This window comes from Miscanthus floridulus, chromosome 1, assembly GCF_019320115.1.
Source record: "Miscanthus floridulus cultivar M001 chromosome 1, ASM1932011v1, whole genome shotgun sequence".
Classification (NCBI taxonomy): domain Eukaryota; kingdom Viridiplantae; phylum Streptophyta; class Magnoliopsida; order Poales; family Poaceae; genus Miscanthus; species Miscanthus floridulus.
In genome coordinates, this window is record NC_089580.1 from 201,715,882 (window position 1) to 201,737,766 (window position 21,885).

General features: G+C 49.4%; 1 protein-coding gene and 1 pseudogene across 1 annotated transcript; one reads left to right on the forward strand and one right to left on the reverse strand.

Annotated features, from left to right (window-relative positions):
- Positions 1-981: 981 nt before the first annotated feature.
- On the forward strand, positions 982-2,310 carry LOC136470221 (probable inactive receptor kinase RLK902; annotated as a pseudogene).
- A 150-nt stretch (positions 2,311-2,460) lies between these two features.
- Positions 2,461-9,234, reverse strand: LOC136509441 (kinesin-like protein KIN-14E). Its single transcript, XM_066504243.1, has 22 exons — positions 8,825-9,234; positions 7,610-7,908; positions 7,346-7,517; positions 7,205-7,275; positions 6,949-7,126; positions 6,757-6,866; positions 6,579-6,678; positions 6,414-6,500; positions 6,131-6,307; positions 5,500-5,770; positions 5,253-5,414; positions 4,939-5,154; positions 4,817-4,854; positions 4,551-4,714; positions 4,313-4,438; positions 4,082-4,207; positions 3,887-3,958; positions 3,741-3,803; positions 3,596-3,658; positions 3,383-3,445; positions 3,217-3,279; positions 2,461-3,111 (listed from the first exon to the last, which is right to left on the reverse strand). The coding sequence occupies exons 1-22, from the start codon at positions 9,069-9,071 to the stop codon at positions 2,587-2,589; spliced, it is 3,393 nt and encodes a 1,130-aa protein (XP_066360340.1). The 5' UTR covers positions 9,072-9,234; the 3' UTR covers positions 2,461-2,586.
- Between the last annotated feature and the right edge of the window lie 12,651 nt (positions 9,235-21,885).

Here is a 21,885-nt window from a genome sequence, read left to right on the forward strand (position 1 = left end):
GACGCACCCTCGTCTCCGGGTGGGAGAGGCACGTGCACCCGGAGTCACCAGGGCAGGGGCCCAAGGCGCGGCGCACCTCCGCGTCGACGGCGGGGACGTTGTCGCTCATCTACGCGGGTGGGTTGGTTCGCCGGCGACGGAAACGACGGAGGACGGGGGAGCCGAGGCGGCAGCGAGAGGGAGCAGAGGGGTCAGGGAGGGGTGAGCGAATGGGGGTGAGCGAGGGAGGGGGCCGGCTTTCGGTATTTAAAAGCGACACAGGAGAGGAGGTGAAGGGATGGGGGGGGGTGGTTAAGGCTACCAAAAGAAACAAAAGGGTGAATACACCCAGCTATGTCCAACAAACCAAACAGACCAGGCCTCGACCACACTAGTACAACCAGGAGCAACCAAACAAGATCAGAGCTAAACCAGGCCAACAATAGGCACCCAACCAAACAAGTCCATGTTAGCTGTGTACAACCTGGCCCAACCCAACCTGGCTCCAATTTGCTAGCCAGACTTGTATAGGAAACGAACCAAACACACCCGCATTGTTTCGTGTTCCCACCGCTCTCGCGATACGCTTCCGACGCCCGAATCTAGCTCTACCTCTAAACAGCGGCAGTGCAGAGCTTCCGTCCACGTACTCCACCAACACATGCGGACATGTCACTACTTGACACTCCCAAGTCCCAAGACTTGTTCAGTGCGTGGAGCGACAAACAGTCCAACACCCAAGGGAATGACAACTCAACAGCATATAGTAACACGACTTGCTCCAGAAAAATGGTACTCCTATGCAGCTAATTCTGCCGTTTCTGTTGAATCTGCAAACACAATACACTACAAAGGGAAAATTGGTCTGGTAGCATTGAAAGATTGTCGTATCCAGAAAATACCATCAAAATTTTGGAGCAAACGCCGTTGCCTCCGTCAAGCTCGTCCCCTTCTCCTTCCTGAGGTGAGCGCGGCCGCTGCCTCTGCTCCAGGCGGGGGGCCATGGCAGCGAGCTCTGGCGTCTGGCTGCTGCGGGCGGAATCGCGGGCTGGTGCGGTGCAGCTCCGGCGGAGGCGGCTTCGGCGAGCCGTGGCGGAGCTGGCCCTGCACAGCAAAGAGGCAATGAACCCCAATGACTACACTCTACGTGTCTCAGACGCGCAACCACCGCCGCCACTGCCTTCAGTCCGGCCAGCCGTCTCGGCTGCAGCCGCGGGGCGGAAGAAGCTTTTCTGCTTCGGTAGGATTCCTCGGCCCTACGACCTCGAGGACCTGCTGCGCGCGTCCGCCGAGGTTCTTGGCAAGGGCACGTACGGTACCACGTACAAGGCCGCGATCGAGTCTGGGCCGGTTATGGCGGTGAAGCGCCTCAAGGAGACTTCGTTGCCGGAGCGCGAGTTCCGGGACAAGGTCGCAGCCATTGGCGGGATCGACCATCCCAACGTCGTGCTCCTGCAGGCTGCAGGCCTATTACTTCAGCAAGGACGAGAGAAGCTCATGGTGTACAATCGAGTTCGTGGCCATGGGCAGTCTTTCCTCCATGCTTCACGGTACGTGCTCTGTTCTTGTCAAGCGACCTGCGACTGCGACCCCTCTCTGTTTTGATGACCAAATTGAATGAGGTTTTCTGACGGGGTTCCTAATTGCAGGCAACCACGGCTCCGGCCGGTCGCCGCTGAGCTAGGAGTCGAGGAGGCACATCGCGCTGGCCTTGAGTACATCCACGCGACGGGCTCCATGGCCACGCACGGCAACATCAAGTCCTCCAACATCCTCCTCAGCCGCACCGTGGACGCGCGCGTGGCCGAACATGGGCTCACGCACCTCGTCGGCCCCCACGGGCGCGCCGACGGCCCGCGTCGCGGGGTACCAGCGTACCACGCGCCCGAAGTTGTGGCGGACCCGCGCCAGGTGTCGTAGAAGGCCGACGTGTACAACTTCGGCATGTTGCTCCTGGAGCTGCTGACGGAGAAGGCGCCGACGCACGCGGTGCTGCACGACGAAGGCGTGGACCTCCCGCGGTGGGCGCGCTCCATGGTGAAGGAGTGGACGTCCGAGGTGTTCGACATGGAGCTGCTCAGGCACCCGGTACCCGAGGAGGAGATGGTGGAGATGCTGCGACTGGCCATGGACTGCACTGAGCCCGCCCCGGACCAGCGGCCGGCGATGCCTGAGATCGTGGCGCGCATCGAGGCGTCGACAGCGTGCGCCACACCAGCCCGCGATTTTTCCCGCAGCAGCCCAAGGCCGGAGCTCACCGCCACAGGCCCCCTACCTGGAGCCGAGGCTGCAGCCACACTCACCTCAGGAAGGAGAAGGGGAGGAGCTTGACGGAGGCGACGGTGTTTGCTCCAAACGTGACGGAATGCTATATCCAGGTGACCTTGCATTCTTTCGATGGTATTTTACGGAGCGGTAAAATTTCGATGGTATTTTCTGGATACGGCGATCTTTCAATGCTACCGGACCAATTTTCCCCACTACAAACATCTCCATAACAGGCTAAATAATTCACTACAAGTATGCACTAGGTGGGACTCAGCCAAAAGTTGAGCCATCTACAACCACCGTACAACACAAGAACAGCACGGGCAGTCTACTCATCATCTACCTAACCCACCCTCTGGTTTTGTTCCCGCCTGGTTGCTGCTTGGCGACTCTGGAGCTCGGAGGCACCTTGTGCGTAGCAGCGGCAGCCGCCCTCGACGACGCCGTGGACCTCACCAGATTCTTCACCTGAGGAGGTTCAGTCGACTTCCTCTTGAGCCTCGCCTCACGCTCGGCCGGCAGGCTCCTCTTCCTCCCAGCGTTCTGACCGCCTGGGACGACGCCGTTGTTCTCTTGCTCACCACCACCGATGGACGCGTTCCTCACGCCCCCTTTCCTCTTCTTCTCGTTGCCCGCTTCAGGAGCCTCAGGAGGAAGTGAAGGGTTCTCAGCGTGAGGCTGCTGCTTGTTCAGGACGTCTGAGCTCCTCAGGATGCGGTTCTCCTTCTCGTTCATCGCTTCGTCCCTGGGAAACGGCGGCGGCGGCGGCGGCACCTTCGCGTTTACAGGAGTCACGACGACGGTGGACTCCACGGTCATCATGTTTGTGTCCTGCTCTTTGGTCTTGCTTTCAAGATCTCTTAGCTGAAATATGGAGACGCCAAGCTCCGGGTTATATTACTTCCCCCCAACATGCTTAAATAAATGCAGTAATGAATACAATGTATCAGCTCTGAGAAAGAAGGTTACCTTAATCTGAAGCATTGACTCGGTTCTCTGTGTTTCCAACAGCTCATGTCCTATTTCTCTTGCCTGCATTTTTGGAGGCATAAGAAGATCAACTACCTTTGTCTGGAAGACTGGAAACATGCAGTGGAATCAATGATAGATAGCATAACATCTATAGAGGAGATACCTTTAGTTCTGCGACTGATCGCTGGTGTTCTTGTTCCTTCAACTTGAGCTCCAGCTCCTTGATCTAAGAAAAGAAAAGAAAAACTTCATAAAACAAACCCAAACCTGTTGACAAATCACAATATCATTTCCCTTTTGAAGTAGAAGGCAGGAAATTGGTAGCAAAATTTATAATACAGTAGAATTGAAGAAAGCACATCATTCAAGGATTCACCTTTAGTTCTGCAACAGATCGTTGGTGTTCTTGTTCCTTCAGCCTGAGCTCCAGCTCTTTGATCTGACAAAACAAATAATAATAATAGTAATGATAAGACCAATTCATATACCAGATTCAAAGATAACATCTTCGTAGAACTTACACTTAATTCCACAACTGATCGGTCATGTTCTTGTTCCTTCAACTTGACCTCCAACTCTTTGATCTGAGAAAAGAAAAGAAAAAAAAATCATAAAACCCAGTCCGAGCATGCTGCTAAATGCCATTGAAAATTACTTGTGAAATTACCGTTTTCTTGAGAAGTGCAACCTCAGATTCTGATTGGTGTGGCTGTCTAAGCTTGCATTTTAAGTCCACAATCTGAAAAGGGATGAGCATGGGAACATAAAAATTTCAAGTCTCCTAATTAAGAAGCTGTAAGAACACTAACTATTCATGCTCCTAGCATTAGCATGCAAACAGCAGTAATTACTTTCAACATACCTTCTGCTGAAGTGCAGTACACATTTCTTCTCTCTCTTTTAGTTTTCCAGAATGCTGACGCTGCTGTTTCTCTGATGTAATTTGAGAATGTGCCTTGGAATCTAACTGGCCCTCAAGCTCTTTTACCTAACATATTTTTTGAAAAGGCTGTCAGTCACAAGTGAAAAACAGTAACCAAGAAACACCATAAGGATCAACTCTTCAAATATTACCCTCATCAATTATATGTACCTTTTCTTGCAAGTTTTTGCAAAGTTGCTCTTTCCCTTTGGCTTTGGTCTCCAAATTCTGTAAGTTTTCCTCTAGCTTTCTCAAAGAATCATCCTTAAGTCTGAGTTCTTGCTTAGCTCTTTCAAGCTGACATTCATTCAGCAGGAAAAACGTAAATATATCAATAGGCCAGCTTCAAGCAAGTTGCTTCAAGACAATCCTGAAAGTTAACTTAGGAAAATGCACAACTAAAACCCACCATCTGTTTGGTCTTTTGAAGTTCAACAGTATCAACCTGCTTCTTTGCTGGCCCCAATTCAATACGCCGAACACGGCTGGCAAAGTTTAATGAACTCAAGGTTTCTGAAACATCATTGTCGGATGGGCTAATTTGCACAAACATTAATGCTTTTGAGTCTCCTCCTATTATCAATAACAAAACCACAGAAAGAAAATTAATCATGTGGCCAAGTGAGGAAAAATAATCATGGTAATAGTTTTCCCTGAGCAAGCAGATCATCTTACCTAGAGAATCTTGCAGCAAGTGTGTCAATTTGGAATTTCTGACCAGATCAGGCACATAAATAGTGAGTGATAGAACAAAGGAGTTAAATAGTTACATATGCAGTTATATGAATACCACAAACCTGTAGGGTATATGGCTGCTTTTTGTAGCAAGAGCTGAAATGACATCACCCAATGCAGAAAGTGATCTGTTAATATTTTGTGCTTCCTTAAGTCGTTCACCTTGCACGTCAGTCTTGGCTAAACGCTCACTTCCAGCCAAATCTACAAGCCAAAGCTTACTACTTGTACATTCTCCAGTAAGCAGGTTCTTAGCTCTCACCATGATGCATAGCATGCTGAAGAAAAGTTATAAAGATTAAAAGAAGAACCATTTGGACAGCAAGCAATCAGCTCACGAATAAAAAAGGATATTATAATGAAAACAGTGTCCAACCAGTGGGAGCGACTGCTGTGCTCATTAACATTGTTTGAACCAACAGCTCTTGCATTGCTTCCAGTTTGCAAAACTTTCCAAACCTCATTTATGTTCTCAATTTTGGCCTCCACTAACCCAGGGACATGATTTTGTCCTTCACTGTTCGGCTTGATCTCCAGCCTAAATGCAAAGGATGAATGTTGAGTTAACACGAGCTCCTACTACTATAAACAAAAAAACAGAACCCGAAAATAAATTTTCATACTTTTTAGATGGAGACGTGGCAAGAAGGTCTCTGATCTGTTCGTTGTAAACCTCAAGAACACTAACAGATAAGTCATATGTGACACTTTCTTTCCTCTCCTCTGCAATATTGAACAGTTCTTCCAGAGTTCTATAGTTAACACCCCTATTACTCTCAGTTCCTTCCATGGTAAACGTCTTTCCTGTTCCTGTCTGCCCGTAGGCAAAGATGCATACATTATAGCCATCTAGGACAGATGTGACCAGTGGAGATGCATCGGCGTACACTATATCTGCCCATCAATTCAAGTTGCACATTAGACAACAGAAGTCATATAAGGTAAGTTGTTTCAACATAATAATTTAGCACTTTCAACAAAACATGTACAAGTACCCAGCTAGCAATCTTCTCCTTATAACGTTAAACTAAAATAACTGAATGTGTAGACTATTGTGTCTAACACAGTGACACGATAACAATTGTAAATGCTTTTTAGCCAAACATGTACAAGTACCCAGCTAGCAATCTTGTCTTTATAATGTTAAACTCAAATAACTGAATTTGTAGACTATTGTTTCTAACACAGTGACAGGATTACAATTGTAAAATAAACTACAGCTTCATTCAAACATCAAAGTTATGACTAATATACCTTGATCATCATTTGGCGTGAAGACTCTATCAAACTTAAAGGTCTTTTTAGTTGTTCCGCCATTTGCAATTACAATGTCACCATCACTGGATCCATCGAAATCCACTACACATTTCTGGCCTGATGACACCTCATCTTTGCTTAAGGGCCGGCATCGACAGAAAACCCTAATGTTTCCTGAAATAGTTGAGAAGACAAATAGAATGAGAATACAAAATTCATTCTCTCAGATAATTGTTAAGAATAAGCACAAATAACTGGATAAACAAAGGATAATAGATACCTTTTGTCTCCTGAACAATGTTGTGAAGTTTCTTCCTCTTGTCCATCTCTTCATAGTACTTCAATTTTAAATCTTCACACTGTGCAACTGCAATAATTAAACCATATATTGTTTATTTAACACGTGCAAGGCTGCAAAATGAAACTTCAGAAGTTCAAATGTTACCTAGGGCCTGAACTGCTCCGATCATCTTGCTCAAATCAGGAATTGCATTCGCACAATCATGTGCTTCAAGTGACAACAATGCCTGCTCTTGTTTCATGGCCTGTGGATTAAGGAGTGAAAAAATATTCAAGTTATTTCAGAAGTTGCTGTGATAACGCATGCATTAAATCAGCTTTACCTTGATTTTCTTTTCCAAATTAGATATAGCAGCAGCCCACAATTTCTTGTCATTTTCATATTTATGGGAAACATTTCTTAGTTGGTCACTCTCTCTACCAAGAGCTTGCACTGTCGGAAAATGGATAAAAGTGGTGAGCATATGCAACCAATTAGCATGTGAAGAGGATCACTGAACTGGCATAATCCATACCAAGATTCTCCATTTCAGCACCCTTTTGGTGAAGCTCTATTTTAAGTCTGCCAAGCTCCACATTGGTAGTGTCTACAGAAGACCATGCTATAGAACACTCATTGGACTTCATAGTGCATTGGCTGGTGAGCTCCTCAATCTGCTTCTCATACTTTGAGATCAGTTTACTTGTCCTAGTCTGCATGCTCATAGAAAGACCATGCATAAGTATCATAAAATCACATATGAAGCTGCAACATCATGTGAAAGTTCTGACCTGGGTAGTTGAGACATCAATATCAGATGAACATCTTTTGCACAAGACATTGCCATCTGTAACTGAGTTTGCTGCCATGAGTGTAAGACCAAGGTTATCACTCTGAAAAAATAAGTAAATTGCACCAAATCAACTCCTTGCCTGATAAAAGTGGTGCTTTGCGAATACAGATCCCACAAACCATGGGACTTCCTCTTACTCCTTTGAAATTGATCATAACAGCACCATTCATCTCAACAGTAACCCTAATATCACGCACTTGAAGGGCCCTGTTTCCTCCAACTACAGCATACACATCGAGCTGAGACAATACCTGTGGATTCAAAAGTGATTCTTTTGTTTAGCTGAACCTGAACAGAAATCATGAGACACAATTATTAAGTTTTAACAAGTTAGCATATTTGCCTTTTCGTCTTGCACAAGGACATCAAACATGCTAATTCCTTTTGGACCCCATGTGTAGAGAATCTCAGCAAAATGCAGATCTAGAAAATAGGCTCCAGGGGCAAGACCATAGAACTTGTAGCTGAAACTGCCATATCGTGCTGAGTGATAAATAAATGGACAATCACCACCTTCAACTATGTTCTCATTTGTCTCTATCACATCCCCTCCTTCAAAGAATGAATCACCAGAAACCTTCACACGGGGATCACAGCCTTCGATTGCACCACCACCAGCATTAATGAAGACAACACAGTCATCTGCATCATGACAGGCAACAGAGGAGAGTAAGAGGTTTCTAGAGCTATCAAAACATAATAGAAATCTAACATTGACAGTATGGTACCAGGAGCAAAAACCTAATAAGATTGTGATATTTCGTAGTTTGCGGTCTAATGGAATGATTTATTCTGAACAGAAAAGGACATATAGATATTTTACACAGAAAAAAGTAGCAATCCTACGAAGTGTAAATGGCTATATGAAAGATGTGGTTCTATGGTAACAAGCCCAGTTTTACTTACGAAAGCTTGTTTTTTCTCGTTCAATAGACAATAGTGGTGCAGTACTGTAGGACTGCAAAGCATGTAATACGGTAGACTCCAGCCCACAAAATTATCCTAGTGCATGTACATGACCAAATCTATTTCCCAATGAAAATCTGTTCTTCAGTCACTTAGTTGGCATTAACCAAATCAGGCAAGGACACTGATCAATCGAAAGTAGCTATGTCGGCAGGTATTACAAATTTACAATAATAAAACGCAAAATGATTTCTAGATTCTTGATGGGCAACGCCCACCAGTTTCGTATCAGCGAATGTTTCAAGTAGATTAGGTGCACAACAATGGCACCGCTATTAAGGATTTTTCTCTTCCATTGGAGGAACTTGATAGCCTCCCTGTACAGCACAACACCCCAGGAACGTCTCTAGTTGGAGAGTGACACCAGCGCACGCGACAAAACCTGTTGACCTGCTAAATCTGGGTAGATCTAGGTCCTAAATCTGTCGGGGGAAGGAACCAATTTGGTGAGGCGTCGTTCCTAGGGTTTGTTCCCCCCGGCCTGCATCAAGTCTCTCCTACATAGGACAACTCCCGACCTCGAAGAACCCAGGGCACCGAGCTAGAACGACCCGAGTCGAATTAACCTAAGAGGAAGGTTATGAAACACCACCTGAACGGCAATCAGCCAGCCTGAGGCCGGACATGACGACGCGCGGCCCGGGCACGAGGATCATGGACTCCGTCACCTCCTGCGGCGAAGGGGGCGGGGGCGGGGCCGAGGTAGCCTCGTCGTCGCGGCCGGGACTGGCGCAAGCCGCCGCCGGGTCCGGGTGCTTCTCCCCGTCAGCTGTCCACGAGAAGTCCATGGGGTCACCGCCGCCTCCGTCGCCGGGGAACAGCGCCTCCGCGCCTTCCATTGGGTTGGATCCGAGAGCCTGGGCGAGCTTGGATTCGGGATAGTTGGAGGAGATGTGCGCGGCTGCTATCTGGGTATGGATTTGTTGGGGGACAAGCGAAATGCCTTTGGTTGCTTTCCTTTGTTTGCCCCGCGATTGGAATTTGAACAGCTGATACTACTGCCGACCGTTGGGAGTCGAGCGCACCGTCCCGTTTGGTTGGGGTTGGGGAGAGTCGGCTCGTCCCTTTCGATCTCAGTGGGCTTCTCCTTCTTGGGCCATCGGTGCCGCAGGCCTAGCCAGCGGAAGCACTTTTTTTTTTATAATTAGCAAAAGCACATCAGTGGGCTTGTGGGACAGAACGTTGTAAGAATGTGCCGTGCAGCCGTTGTCCTAGATACGGAACATAAGATTCTCAAAGAAAAAAAAAGATATGGAACATAAACATCCAAACCATGAGGATTGAGGCCAAACAGGCTCTAAATTTTTTGTATAAATTTAAGAGGATCAGTTGAAGAAAAATATTGTTACATAAATTTAGGATGATCACAGTTTTCTCATATATATATTGGATGTTTGTGTACAGATACGTGTCGTAGGTTAGGTAATCATGATACTTCTATTCTATGGAGTACCTCCTACTCAATTTTTTTCTCTAATCCCGCCATTGGATAGGCACCATCGCCTGGCGTAGGGACGGAGCTAGGTCATGTTCGTTTCGTTGAAATTTGGTTTATTTTAATGGTTATGCTGATTTGTTATGAGAAAAAAATACTGTTTTTTCGCTGAAAAGTATTGTTGAAGTAGTGGTAGAGAACAATGATTATGATCAAGTTTTCACTATCTCTGTATAAAAAAAATGCACCTATAAAACAAACGCACTCTTCTCGAAATTTCTCTCGTTTTGCCCTTGACCCGGTGCCATCTCCGGAGAAGGCAGCATTGCGGCAAAGCCAAGACGTATATGCCTCTCCTGTATCTCGTGCAGATTGAGAGGACGAGCGAGAACGACGGCGCAAGAGCATCCATCGCCAACTTCAATGATCGATTTCATCGTGTCCACGTCATTGTCGTTGGATCTTGGCCTCTTGGCGGTTTGAGCACACCCAACCCTGTATGAAAAAGTGCACCAATCACGATAAGAAAATCTTAATCGTCGATCGGATGGGACGCTGCTATCCTAAACCCCTAATCCTACATCCTGTCTAGTCGTAGGAGGAATAAAGCAGCAGTCTATCTACAAACCACTCTTGTCCATTATTATTATCATACCTAACTCGATCTGACCCAAGCTATATTAATAGAAAAACACGACCTCTAGGCCAGTTTGTAGGACGTAAAATTGCACTTTAATCATTCATTATTTATATAATATTTTTATGATTATAAACTTATAATTATTGGATAGTACGTGCGATTACAAAACAATTAATGCAAGTTTTAAGGCCTAAACTTGTTTATAATTTAACGAATACTTCTCTCCTGTACCTCAGTAGAAAGGTAAAGAGACAAATATCTACGTGCTTCTGAAAAATGGTCACCCAAATGTATCATAAAAAAAGGTTATTGTAGCTTCTATATTAGCTTTTATTTTTTTCTTCCCCTGGTGCCACTTTCTATCAAGTGGGTGTTAACTCCCTAGTTGGCACTGTTAATTAATGAATGGAACATAGTTGTCTAAAAAACTAAACGTGATAGGACGTGAGGTCCTATCGGAATTACTACAGAGGTTGTAGGGATGGAAGAGAGGAGGGTGAGGTCTGATCTCTCGGTGACGACGTGGTGCCGTGGCGGCGAGAGGAAGAGGCGACGACTGCTCGCTGCTGCTGCCCTAGGGCTGTGCGTGAGAGGAGGCAGGAAGGCAAGGAAGTCACGTATGTAGCCCTTGGCCCATGAGGCCAGGCAAATAATGTTTGCCTTGCTTGCTTGCTTCAATAATGTTTATATATATATCCCCTCTAAGAGACCCTATTTTAAGAAATAAATATCTATTCGGGGAAAATAGCAAATAATAAAACACAAGGATAACTGGGCTATTAGCCCATCTAATTCTAGGCGCCACCTATCTGATCTAGGCTGAACTGGGCGCCCCTAGCCTATTGTACGCCGGTGCCTGGTATATTGTATAGCGGTCATAACATCTCTCCCCCCTCGACGAACAGCTCATCCTCGTCCTTGAGCTGAAAGTTGGGGTAGAGATCCTGGAAATCCTAGAGTGGCTCCCAAGTAGCATCGTCTTCGGGCAAACCGTGCCACTTGATGAGGACCTGCCAAGCGCCCCGACGAAGCTGAGCACGGAGAGCACGTTCAGGCGCCGGAAGGAGGCGACCATCCAGCGTTGGAGGCAGGGCTGTTGGAGCGGCTGGAGGGTCACCTTTGTGCGGCTTCAACAACCCCACATGGAAGACATCGTGAAGGCGAGTGCCCTCGGGCAGCTGAAGACGGTAGGCCACCTATCCAATGCGTTCAAGCACTGGGAATGGCCTAGCGTAGCGAGGGCCAAGCTTACCTTTGGTCCGGGGCTCCAGGGACTGTGATGTGCGGTGAAGGAGGCGCAGCCACACCCAATTGCCCACAGCAAAATCCACATCACGATGAGAGGCGTCATAGTACTTCTTGGACAACTGCTGCGCCTGGAGGAGACGCTCGTGAACCTCAGCGAGAAAGGCATCGTGGTCGCAAAGGAGAACATCCACCTTGTCAATACGGGTTGTCCCCGCTATATACGACAGTAGAGGCGGCGGAGGCCGACTGTAGACCACCTCAAATGGAGTGGCACGCAGGGCAGAGTGAAAGGATGTGTTGTAGCAGTACTCCACCCATGGCAGCCACTCGACCCACACACGAGGCCGGTCACCTGTGACGCAGCGAAGATACATGGCTAGCACCTTATTGACAACCTCAGATTGACCGTCCGTCTGGGGGTGAAAGGCCATGCTCATGCACAATGTGACGCCCGCCATCTTGAATAAATCATGCCACACATGGCCTATGAACACCGGATCTCTATCACTGACAATGAAGGAGGGAAACCCATGTGGACGCACGATGTTGTTGAAGAAGGTATGGGCGACGGAGGCAGCAGTGTAGGGGTGGTTGAGCACGATGAAATGCACATACTTGGAGAAGCGATCACCACCGTGAGGATCACAGACTTACCATTGACCTTGGGTAGGCCCTCGACAAAATCCATCGAAATGACCCACTGGAAGTAGAGCTTGAGTCTTGTTCTGCTGGCACGTGCTGCATGTACGCACGAAATCCTAGACCAAAGAACGGTCACCCGGGATGAAGAAGTCGCTCTGGAGCCGCTGGATCATTTTCTAGACGCCCTCACGTCTAGCGGAATGCACCAGCGTGATGACCTAGTGGCGCAAATCATCATGGGCTGGCACATAGATGAGGGACCCATGCAGTAGGAGACCTTCAACAAGGCGCCATGGCTAAACGAGCTCGCCATCCTAAAGCTACTATAAGAGATGGTGAGCATCATGGTGGTGGATGTGGCTGCTCGAATGTCGTCGATGAAGCGAAACAAGGGCCCCGAGATGGCATGCACCTCGGCATTAGTGGCAATGGCGTCAGAGTCGCTGTGGGACAGGGCGTTAGCCACCATGTTCGACTGGCCTGGGCGGTATTCCACAATGAAATCAAAGCCAAAGAGCTTGCTGATCCACTGATGTTGCGACACGGTGGAGAGGCGTTGATCCCGTAAGAACTTCAAGGCGAAGTGGTCAGTGCGGACGAGGAAGCAATGCCCCTGAGACACGAGCGCCAATGTCGCACGGCCTGCACAAGACCGATCAGCTCCCGATCATAAGTCATGAGCTTTAGGTGATGAGCGGCGAATGGGCGGCTATAGAAGGCAAGCGGGCCGCCATCTTGATGGAGAACAACCCCAAAACCGGCGCCGGAGGCGTCGCAATCGATGGAGAATAGCTTGTTGAAAACGGGCATTTGGAGGACTAGCCCCGTTGACAAGGCGCGCTTGAGTGCCTGAAAAGCCACCTCAGCCTCCTCGGTCCAGGAGAAGGCATCTTGATGGTCCGGCCAGAGCCCGTGTCATCTGCTCTCACCGCCGCCCGATGGACGTCATCATCATGTCGGGCCCTATTGAACGGCGGTGGTTTCCACCAGTGCCCAGAGGTTCCGGTGGATCGCCTGTTCCTTGGGGTTGTCTAGCTTGGGAAGGCCGCGCAAAAGCATCGCCGTCGCGGCGATGTTCTGGCTGGCCCGAGCGAACTGTGGGGGATCATTCCCCCCGCCCATGATGTTGCGCTGGACCTGGCGGGCGTGACCCTGGGCACCACTCGTAGGATTACGCTCACAGGGTGCATCGTGGTGCGCCGAGCGCGCCGGCTGGTTCTGCCGCCTTTGTTGTAGCTCCTTGCCGTGCTTCTGGGCACACGCGAGGGCATCCGTGTGAGGGTTCAGAGGGGTGTGGGTCTATAGAGACTCCGCCACCACCGGCGCCTGTCCTAGAGCATCCGCCATAGCGTACTCCCAGGATAGAGGGTGGCTAGGTGCCACGACGTCACCGATGCTGGAGTTGTCGCTCTGAACATCATCATCCATGAGGTCATGAAAAGAGGTAGGAGCGTAGCTCGCCATCCCCACGAATTTGGATGTCAGAGGGGGCGGTGCCAGCATCCTTCAGAGCCCCCAAGCATACGCGTCCATGGGGGACACGAGGCCATAGGGGAACCAGTCGCATGGCGGTCACGGTAGGGACAACGGGGTCCCTCCAGAGAATCGGCAAAAGACAGTAAAAAGCAAGTAAAGAATAGTACGTATATTACTCACAGCGGAGTTTGAGCAGAGTGTATGCTCGGAATGAAGCATAGGCGCCTCACCGTTGAAGTCGTCGGGTGTCCCAGAGCCGATGGAGGACGCACCTCCTTCGACGGGTGCCGGAACAAGCGCCTCCTCATGGAGGTGCAGCACGCCGAGCCGGTCGACGACGAAGTCTAGGCTTCTAAAGAGGAAGGCCTAGGATGGCTTGAAGACGGGTGGTATCCACATCCTAATAGGTGGGAGTGCAGGAAACTCTAGTGAGCCGAAGTGAGTCGTATCACTTGAGCCTGCCATGGCGAAGATGGCGGAAAAGTGGGCCATCCGATGACCAAAAAGCATGAACATACGACGTCCTCCCCACGGATGGCGCCAGCTATCGGTACAGAAAGTGACCAACATGTAAATATTTGTAGTTTTGCCGTATGTTGTGATTGGATGTGGCATAGCACTCAATGACACAGGGTTTATACTGGTTTAGGCAATGTGCCCTACATCCAGTTTGAGTCGGTCGATGACTTTATTCCTGAGCTTAGGTGCTCAAAGTTTGTTGTGGGGTTACAAATGGAAGGGAGAAAGATGGGGGGTGCAAGAGGCTCGATCGGACACCAGACTGAAGGGCCGAGAGTGATGGGAGCTCCTACGTGTGCTAAGTATTCGAGCGAGTGCTCTGTGTTTGTGAGATTGATCATGAATGGATCCCTGAGTTGGGAGAGAGCACATCCCCTTTTATAGATAGAGGGGATGGCCTTACAAGTGAGAGAGGGAGAGTTTACGTATGTTATTAAGTCTTGTTGCCCACGACATCGGATAAAACGATGATTGTAGGCGCCCACAACACTGTTAATGTTAGATGCATGTGGGAGGTTCTGTCTTCTTCTTCTAGTATGGCAGATGTCGGTGCCTACCATACTGTTGATGTATAAAGGCATATGGGGGTTTTTACCATGTTCGTCTAGTATGAGAGTTGAGGGCGCCCACAACACTATGGGGCAAACGTCGGTGCCCACAACACTGTTGGGGCTCTGACATGCCTAGAAGGTGGCAGGGCACCCTTCTGACATGCCCTGTTGGTACTATGCTATAGGTGTATAGGGTATGGTCCTTGGTATTGCGGTTGACTTGAGCGTCCTGCCTTACTTGCTTTGCTCATTTCCTAGGTCCTCACCGAGCGAGTGTCCCCAGTCGGTTGGTCTAGTCAGCTCCGACTACGCCAGTCAGAGAAGAGCAGTAAGCAGAGGTTTAGTGCATCCCTGGTCGAAAACAGGGTCAGAGTCAGAAGCGGCATTGAAGTCAGAGGCGAGCTGGCTAGACCTTCCAGTCAGAGGGTGGGCCAAAGTTAGAAGCGAGCGTCGTTCCTCCTTAGCTAGGCCTTCTGGTCGAAGGCAGGTCAGACTTGAAAGTGAGCCAGGATCGCCCTTCTGGCCTATTGTGTGGTTTTTTTGGGCCGGTCTAGGAGTTACGCGTCGTTCGCAACGTTGTCTGCTGGGCTGAGTTTTTGCTAGGAAGTAGGTCCATGAGGGGCCTTGGGTTTATGAACCCGACAGTTGGGCTGCTGCTTCTGCGCATCTGCTGGAGCAACAGCCTCCTCTAGAAAGGCAGCCACAGCTGTGACCTCAGCAGGAATGTCATCGTCGAGGAAGTCGACCGACCCCAAGTAGAAGAGCCGCTGGCACTGGTGGCTGCACGACATAGGGCTTGTTGCAGTTGTAACAGAGCCCCTGGTGATGGCGCTCTCGTTGCTCAGCCAGCGACAGCCGATGGAAGGGATGAGCCGGAGCCTGCTGGCCGACCGCTGGTATGGCAGATGCATGTGGGGGTTTTACCATGTTCGTCTGGTATGGGAGTTGAGGGCGCCCACAACACTTTGGGGCAAACGTCGATGCCCACAACACTATTGGGGCTATGACATGCCTGGAAGGTGGTAGGGCACCCTTCTAACATGCCCTATTGGTACTGTGCTGTAGGTGTATTGGGTACGGTCCTTGGTATTGCGGTTGACTTGAGCGTCCTGCTTTACTTGCTTCGCTCATTTCCTGGGTCCTCACCGAGCGAGCGTCCCCGGTCGGTTGGTCTAGTTAGCTCTGACTATGCTAGTCAGAGAAGAGCTATAAGCAAAGGTTCGGTGCATCCCCGGTCAGAGACACAGGTCAGAGTCAGAAACGACGTTGAAGTCGGAGGCGGGCTGGCTAGGCCTTCCAGTCAGAGGATGGGCCAAAGTTGGAAGCGACCGTTGTTCCTCCTTAGCCAGGCCTTCCAGTAGGAGGCAGGTCGGAGTCGAAAGTGAGCCAGGATCGCCCTTCTAGCCTGTTGTGTGGTTTTTTTGGGCTGGTCTAGGAATTGCGTGTTGTTCGCAATGTTATCTATTAGGCTAAGCTTTTGCTGGGAAGCAGGTCCATGAGGGGCCTCGAGTTTATGAACCCAACAGTTGGGTTGCTGCTTCTGCGCATCCGCTAGAGCAACAGCCTTCTTCGGAAAGGCAGCCACAACTGCGACCTCAATAGGAATGTCGTCGACAAGGAAGTCGACCGACCCCATGTAGAAAAGCCACTAGCACTGGTGGCTATGGACATAGGGCTCATCGTGGTTGTAACAGAGCCCCTAGTGATGGTGCTCTAGCTGCTCAGCCGACGACAACCAACGGAAGGGACGAGCCGGAGCCTGCTGGCCGGCCGCTGGTGGAGGTGCGGGCAGAGCAAGAGGGGCGCCTACGCCTACTAGTGCTGCTATAGTTGGGCGAGGAGGTGCTAGTAGGCCTAGGCGCTGTGGTGGTTGTGCCCCATGCTAGGCAGGGGCCGATGTCATGGTAGCAGCACGGCGCTCGAAGGCTCGTGCTAGGTGCATGACAGTCTGGATATCCTGGGGCTCGCGCAGCTCCACATCCACCTTGATGTGCTCTGGTAATCCACCCATATAGAGTTCAACCTTTTGAGGGGCGGACAAGTTGTGAGCATGGCACAGTACCGCATTGAAGCAGTCTGAGTAGTCCTCGACCGTCGATAGGAACAGCAGTCGGGTGAGCTCGGATAGGCAGGTGCCATGAACCGCTAGTCCAAAACAGAGATTGCAGAGTTCCTTGAAGCAGTCCCATGTAGGCATGCCCTCATCCTGCTCAAGGGCATAGTACCAAGTCTATGCTATGCTAGTCAAATGATAGGAGGCCAGCCATACACGATCCGAGGCCAGGGTACGTTGACCATGGAAGAACTGCTCGTAGTGGTTCAGTCGGTTCAGGGGATCCTCAGCACCATCGTAGGTCATTTATTCCAGCTGGTAGAAACATGAGGGATGCGTGCCCAGACTGGAACCATGGGCTATTGGCTCGGCACCGCTGCCCGAGGATGGCGATGCGCTAGGGTGACCAGGCGGTGAGCTGCCACCATAGAGGAGGGTACCAACAGCGCCCCCATAGAAGATCCCATTAGTGACTTGGGGCCCACCGTGAACGACCACGGTGGCCATGGTGGGTGCTGGAGCGACCCTCGTCGTGGCTGCCAGGGCAATCGCCATCGTGTACACTAGCCCCATCGTTGATGCCAAAGCATAAGATAGGATCAGCGAAGGAGAAGGCGGCATCAGCAGCAGGTGGATGGGAACTAGGGCGGTCGGTTGCACGCCCTAGAACAAAGACATCGGCATCCCGTAATCGGGTAGCCTGTAGGGGGAAACCGGCAGCAGGGAGGCCATGGCCGATTGCAACAGCGGCCAGCGGGCCGGTTATAGCAGCTGCATGCTAAAAAGGTAGGACTAGATGGCAGCAACAAAGCAAGCAAGGTCGGCGACCACTACAGTGTGGCAAAACCACCTAAAATAACACACTTTTGGAGGTGCTTGTCTTTCCCTAGACACTAAGCACCCCGAAAGTGGGCCATATCGGACTGTTTCGTCAAGCACACCCCAAGGGATCACTCGAAGTAATCCACATTTCACACCAGGATCCAATAATGAGTGCAAGCTTACAATACTTAGTTATTTTATACAACATAGAGTCTTAGAAATTATTATTACAATACCAGCATTCAGAGTGTGATAATTAAACAACAGAAATTAAATAAACATCTAGCGGACGATACAAGGTTTCTGACTGAGCCCACCAGAAGAATCCTCCACATAAGAGCTACTCCTCAAGCTGCACCTGCAACAAGAGTAAATAAACCCTGAGTACACAATGTACTTGCAAGACATACCCGACTAGTGAGGATATATTTCCCAACTCTCAAGGAATATGATAGACAATTTGGCTTGTGGGTTTCTTTTGTTTTGCGGAAAGCATTACTAATAATTCATCTTTGCAATCAAGTTTTATTAGCAGTCATGATTACTTCATTAGCTAACCATTCTAGGTAAGCACTTGTTCTACTTTCAAGCAAGGGTTGAGCAATCAGAATCATTTCAACTTCTTTTGTATTCCAGTTCTTACTACAGTGCTAGACCATAGCCAAGTCGTACCATCATGTAGAAACGGTAATTCATGAATCAATGTAGCCTAGCTGGGTACCTCGAAATACACGCCCCGCTTATACCCCAGGAACAAGCAAGACCAACCCACCACTCTCCTATCATGGGTCCAGGTCCCCGTCCAAACTTGGACTCTAAGCCCCCACACTTGAGGCCCCGCCTCAGTGTAGTGCTTAGACCTCCACCTTACCACGCCTCCAATCAGTTGGTCCAAAAAGACCCAGAACCTACGACAAGAGAGCAGCGAGCCTTCCCGCTCCCATAAGCAAGTATGTACTCGGGATAATAAATCTATGACCTGACTACCATCCACAGCAACGGACAGTTCTCAATCGACACGGACAGGGAAGACAGTGCAACCAAGCCATGCCCCATGGCTATGGGACAAAACCTATTATACCCACTAATACTCATACCATATCCCTGCCCAATCACAATTTTCCTTTCCACCATTTTATCATGAGTGTAATACTAATATCACCTACTTGTGAGTAATGGTAGGTTACACACGCTACCGATAAACTGAAGCATAGCAGCTACGCGATCCTAGACTAGTAAGACTCATAGGTAGATATGTATATATATATATATGTATGTGGTTTCCATAAAATTTCCTGCAACGTAAATGCACAACATATAGATATATTGTGATTATAAAAAATAAGGGTTATACACTAGGGCTTGCCTTGGGCAGGCGCGGTGTCAGCTGTGTCAGTCAGCTCCGAGACTCCCTCCTATACGGGGAACTCCTCCTCATACTCCTCGACCACCTCCTCGTACTCCTCCTCGCCGGTGATCGCGAACTCCACCAACTCGTTCTGTATATGCATGCGATGATGAAGATGCAACAATTAGTATTTAGGCAACAACAACTCTTAAAATAAGAGTACACATGCTAAGCTACTAAGCTAGCTCTAATGACTAAGATACTAAGCTAATCATTATCTCTATCAAATAGATTTCAAGCTCACCCTACAAGTGCTTAATTTCTATAAACAATATCATGCCATTATTTATTTAGCCTTAATGGGTATTTAGCTACCATATTAAATAGTCTATTCTAGGGCTACAAAAATTACAGCAAGCACCTAATAATGCCATGAAGCTACTACAAAAATTTCAGAGTTAAAGCTATCACATATTTGCCACTACAATTCTTACAAATATTATCATAATAATTTTAAATGCTTTCAATTGATTTGATATATCTCAGCATCATCATAGATAGGCATAAACTAATCACACCAAAAGATAGATCACATTTTTAGGAACCTAACAAAATTGGTTTCATGATTTTTGGACATTCGTATGAATTTATATTAAATATACAAATTTAACTCAGAATTGAAATAGAAAAGCTTTACTAATTTGGCTAGAAAAAGAAAAAGACCAAAACGGCCCAACGCGGCCCAACTCAGGCTTGGCCTGCGCGCGAAGACGGCCCACGCGGGGAACCCGTAGGCACGCTGAAGCTCTTGTAGAAAAGCCCTTGCCTTTTGGACAAAACAACCCACGGTCCATGCTACTATTCCTAGAGACAGCATTTATGCACAAAGGCCCTCACATTTTCTCTTCTTTACAACGGAGAGGTCCCTGACACCCTCGCGCTTGCTAGCACGGCATCGGCCGGCATAGGGTGGTCGCGCCGGCCGACTAGGGACCTCCACGCCTCACCTAGAGGGTCGATGCTCACTAAGGGGTCGCCACGTGGCACCGGGCAGCGGTTCGGAGGCTGGAGACGAGGTACGACGGCTTCCCCATGGGGGAGGGCAACCTGTAGTGGTGGCAGCCACGTTTTGGTGAGCTGCTACACTCGGGGGGCAGTAGCAATAGCGGGTGAGTATCGGGGACTCACCACGGTCCTAGCGAAGGAGGTGGCTCGGCCGGAGACTGCCCCAACCGAGCTGGCCACGTGCGCCCGGACGATGCGGTGGCGCACCACGGTGACATGGCCGCATCACTGGCGGTAGGGTAGCGGCAGGAGCTCGACCGAGGTGCGCAGGGGACAGAGGGGGTTGGGGCAAGTCTAACAGTGCGACCAATTTGACTCCAGGTGGTCCGATGGGAGCTGCCCACGATGATGGGCGGCTCGGCCTTAACGACATGGTGGCGGGGCAAAGCTCCAAAATTGGAGCTCGGCCGGGTGCCAATCAAGGCGGGGTGAGGACAGCCGGCTAGGTGGCTTGATGGCGGCGCTAGAGACACCATGACGTGACCCGAGATGACCTCTCCCTGCCACACTTAAAGTCGTGGATCAGTCAGCCATGGTGGGAGAGAGAAGAGAGGCGAGGGGAATATGAGAACTCGACGTGACTCGACCAGGGCGACACGTGCTCTGGCGCCAAAGCAAAAACGTGCGCGTGCAACCGGTGGGGTAGCGCGGCATGAGTGCTCCCGCAGCGCCATTAATGGCGGAGCATTGCACATGGCAACAGGGAAGGAGAGGCAAGCCCACATGCGCAACGTGACGGGAGGGGTCACAGCAGCACAGCAGTGTGAGGCAAAGGTAGCGCAGAGCTAGGCAGGGGAGCAGCGTGTAGGGCGACAGCGGTAGCGGGGCACCGTGGCTCGTGGCTGACCGGCAGCAGGCGCTGCGGCCAGAGCGGCCAAGGCGTAAACGAGCCACGACCAGGCTGAGAAGTCCTCTATCGGGCAACGTGCGGCAGTGCGCGTGCACATGGTGCACCCAAGCACGACGATGTCAAGTTCCCGCACGAGGTGACCGCGCACACAGGGACAGCCAACCCGAGACATGCGACGTGCATGAATTTTAAAGCGTGTGTAGCAACTAATCCATGCGAGTTGAGACTAAACCACCTTTGCTATCGTGGAGAACACATTAGGCTATCGAAAAGAGATCACACGTGACACCATTTTCTAACTAATTTTCTCAGAATAAATCCCCAAACATAACCTTGCAATTCTGTTTTTCAAACTTAGGAAATTGACTAAGTCTTGGCTGATGTTTGTTTCAAATTCGATTTCCAAGCTATTAGAAATATTAGCTAGCGTTATTATCTTGTTAAAACAAAAGTTGCACTATCTTCTACAAAGTGTGTACTTTAAACTTTATTAAGGTGTCACATATATGTTCTATAGCATTTTTGCTTAATAAAGATTGGTTTTCAACTTTAAGTGATATAACATGACTATTGAATCCTTTTATGTATCATTTGTGTTAATCATTTTTCATGCTAAGAAATTTATTTTTACACCTTCTCACATGCATTATCACAAAAACATGATGCTCATGACATAGTTTAGCAAGTTGTTTAAGCGGTAACACCGAGGGTGTTACACGCAGCCAACTGGTCTGGCGTGGACGACGAAGGTGCAGCCAGCTCTGAAGTAACATGCAGTAGGGAAGTGGTGACCGTCAATGGAGAGGTGGTGGCAGGGGGGCAGTAGGGTGGTGGTGGGAGGGGATCCTGACATCTTTGATACCATATTGATAGGATGTGAGGTCCTACCGGAGTTGCTGCGGAGGTTGTAGGGATGGAAGAGGGGAAGGCGAGGTCTGATCTCTCGGCGATGGTGTGGTGCCAGGGCGGCGAGAGGAAGAGGCGACGACTGCTCGCTGCTGCTG

What these genes read in the sequence shown, in the direction of transcription:
- LOC136509441 (XM_066504243.1), bottom strand. Translation starts at nt 9,071, where the DNA reads ATGGAAGGCGCGGAGGCGCTGTTCCCCGGCGACGGAGGCGGCGGTGAC. An exon ending in CGGAGCAGTTCAGGCCCTAG is followed by an intron (nt 6,501 to 6,578) that starts GTAACATTTGAA and finishes TAATTATTGCAG; the next exon opens with TTGCACAGTGTGAAGATTTA. An exon ending in GATCTGTTGCAGAACTAAAG is followed by an intron (nt 3,446 to 3,595) that starts GTGAATCCTTGA and finishes TTCTTTTCTTAG; the next exon opens with ATCAAGGAGCTGGAGCTCAA.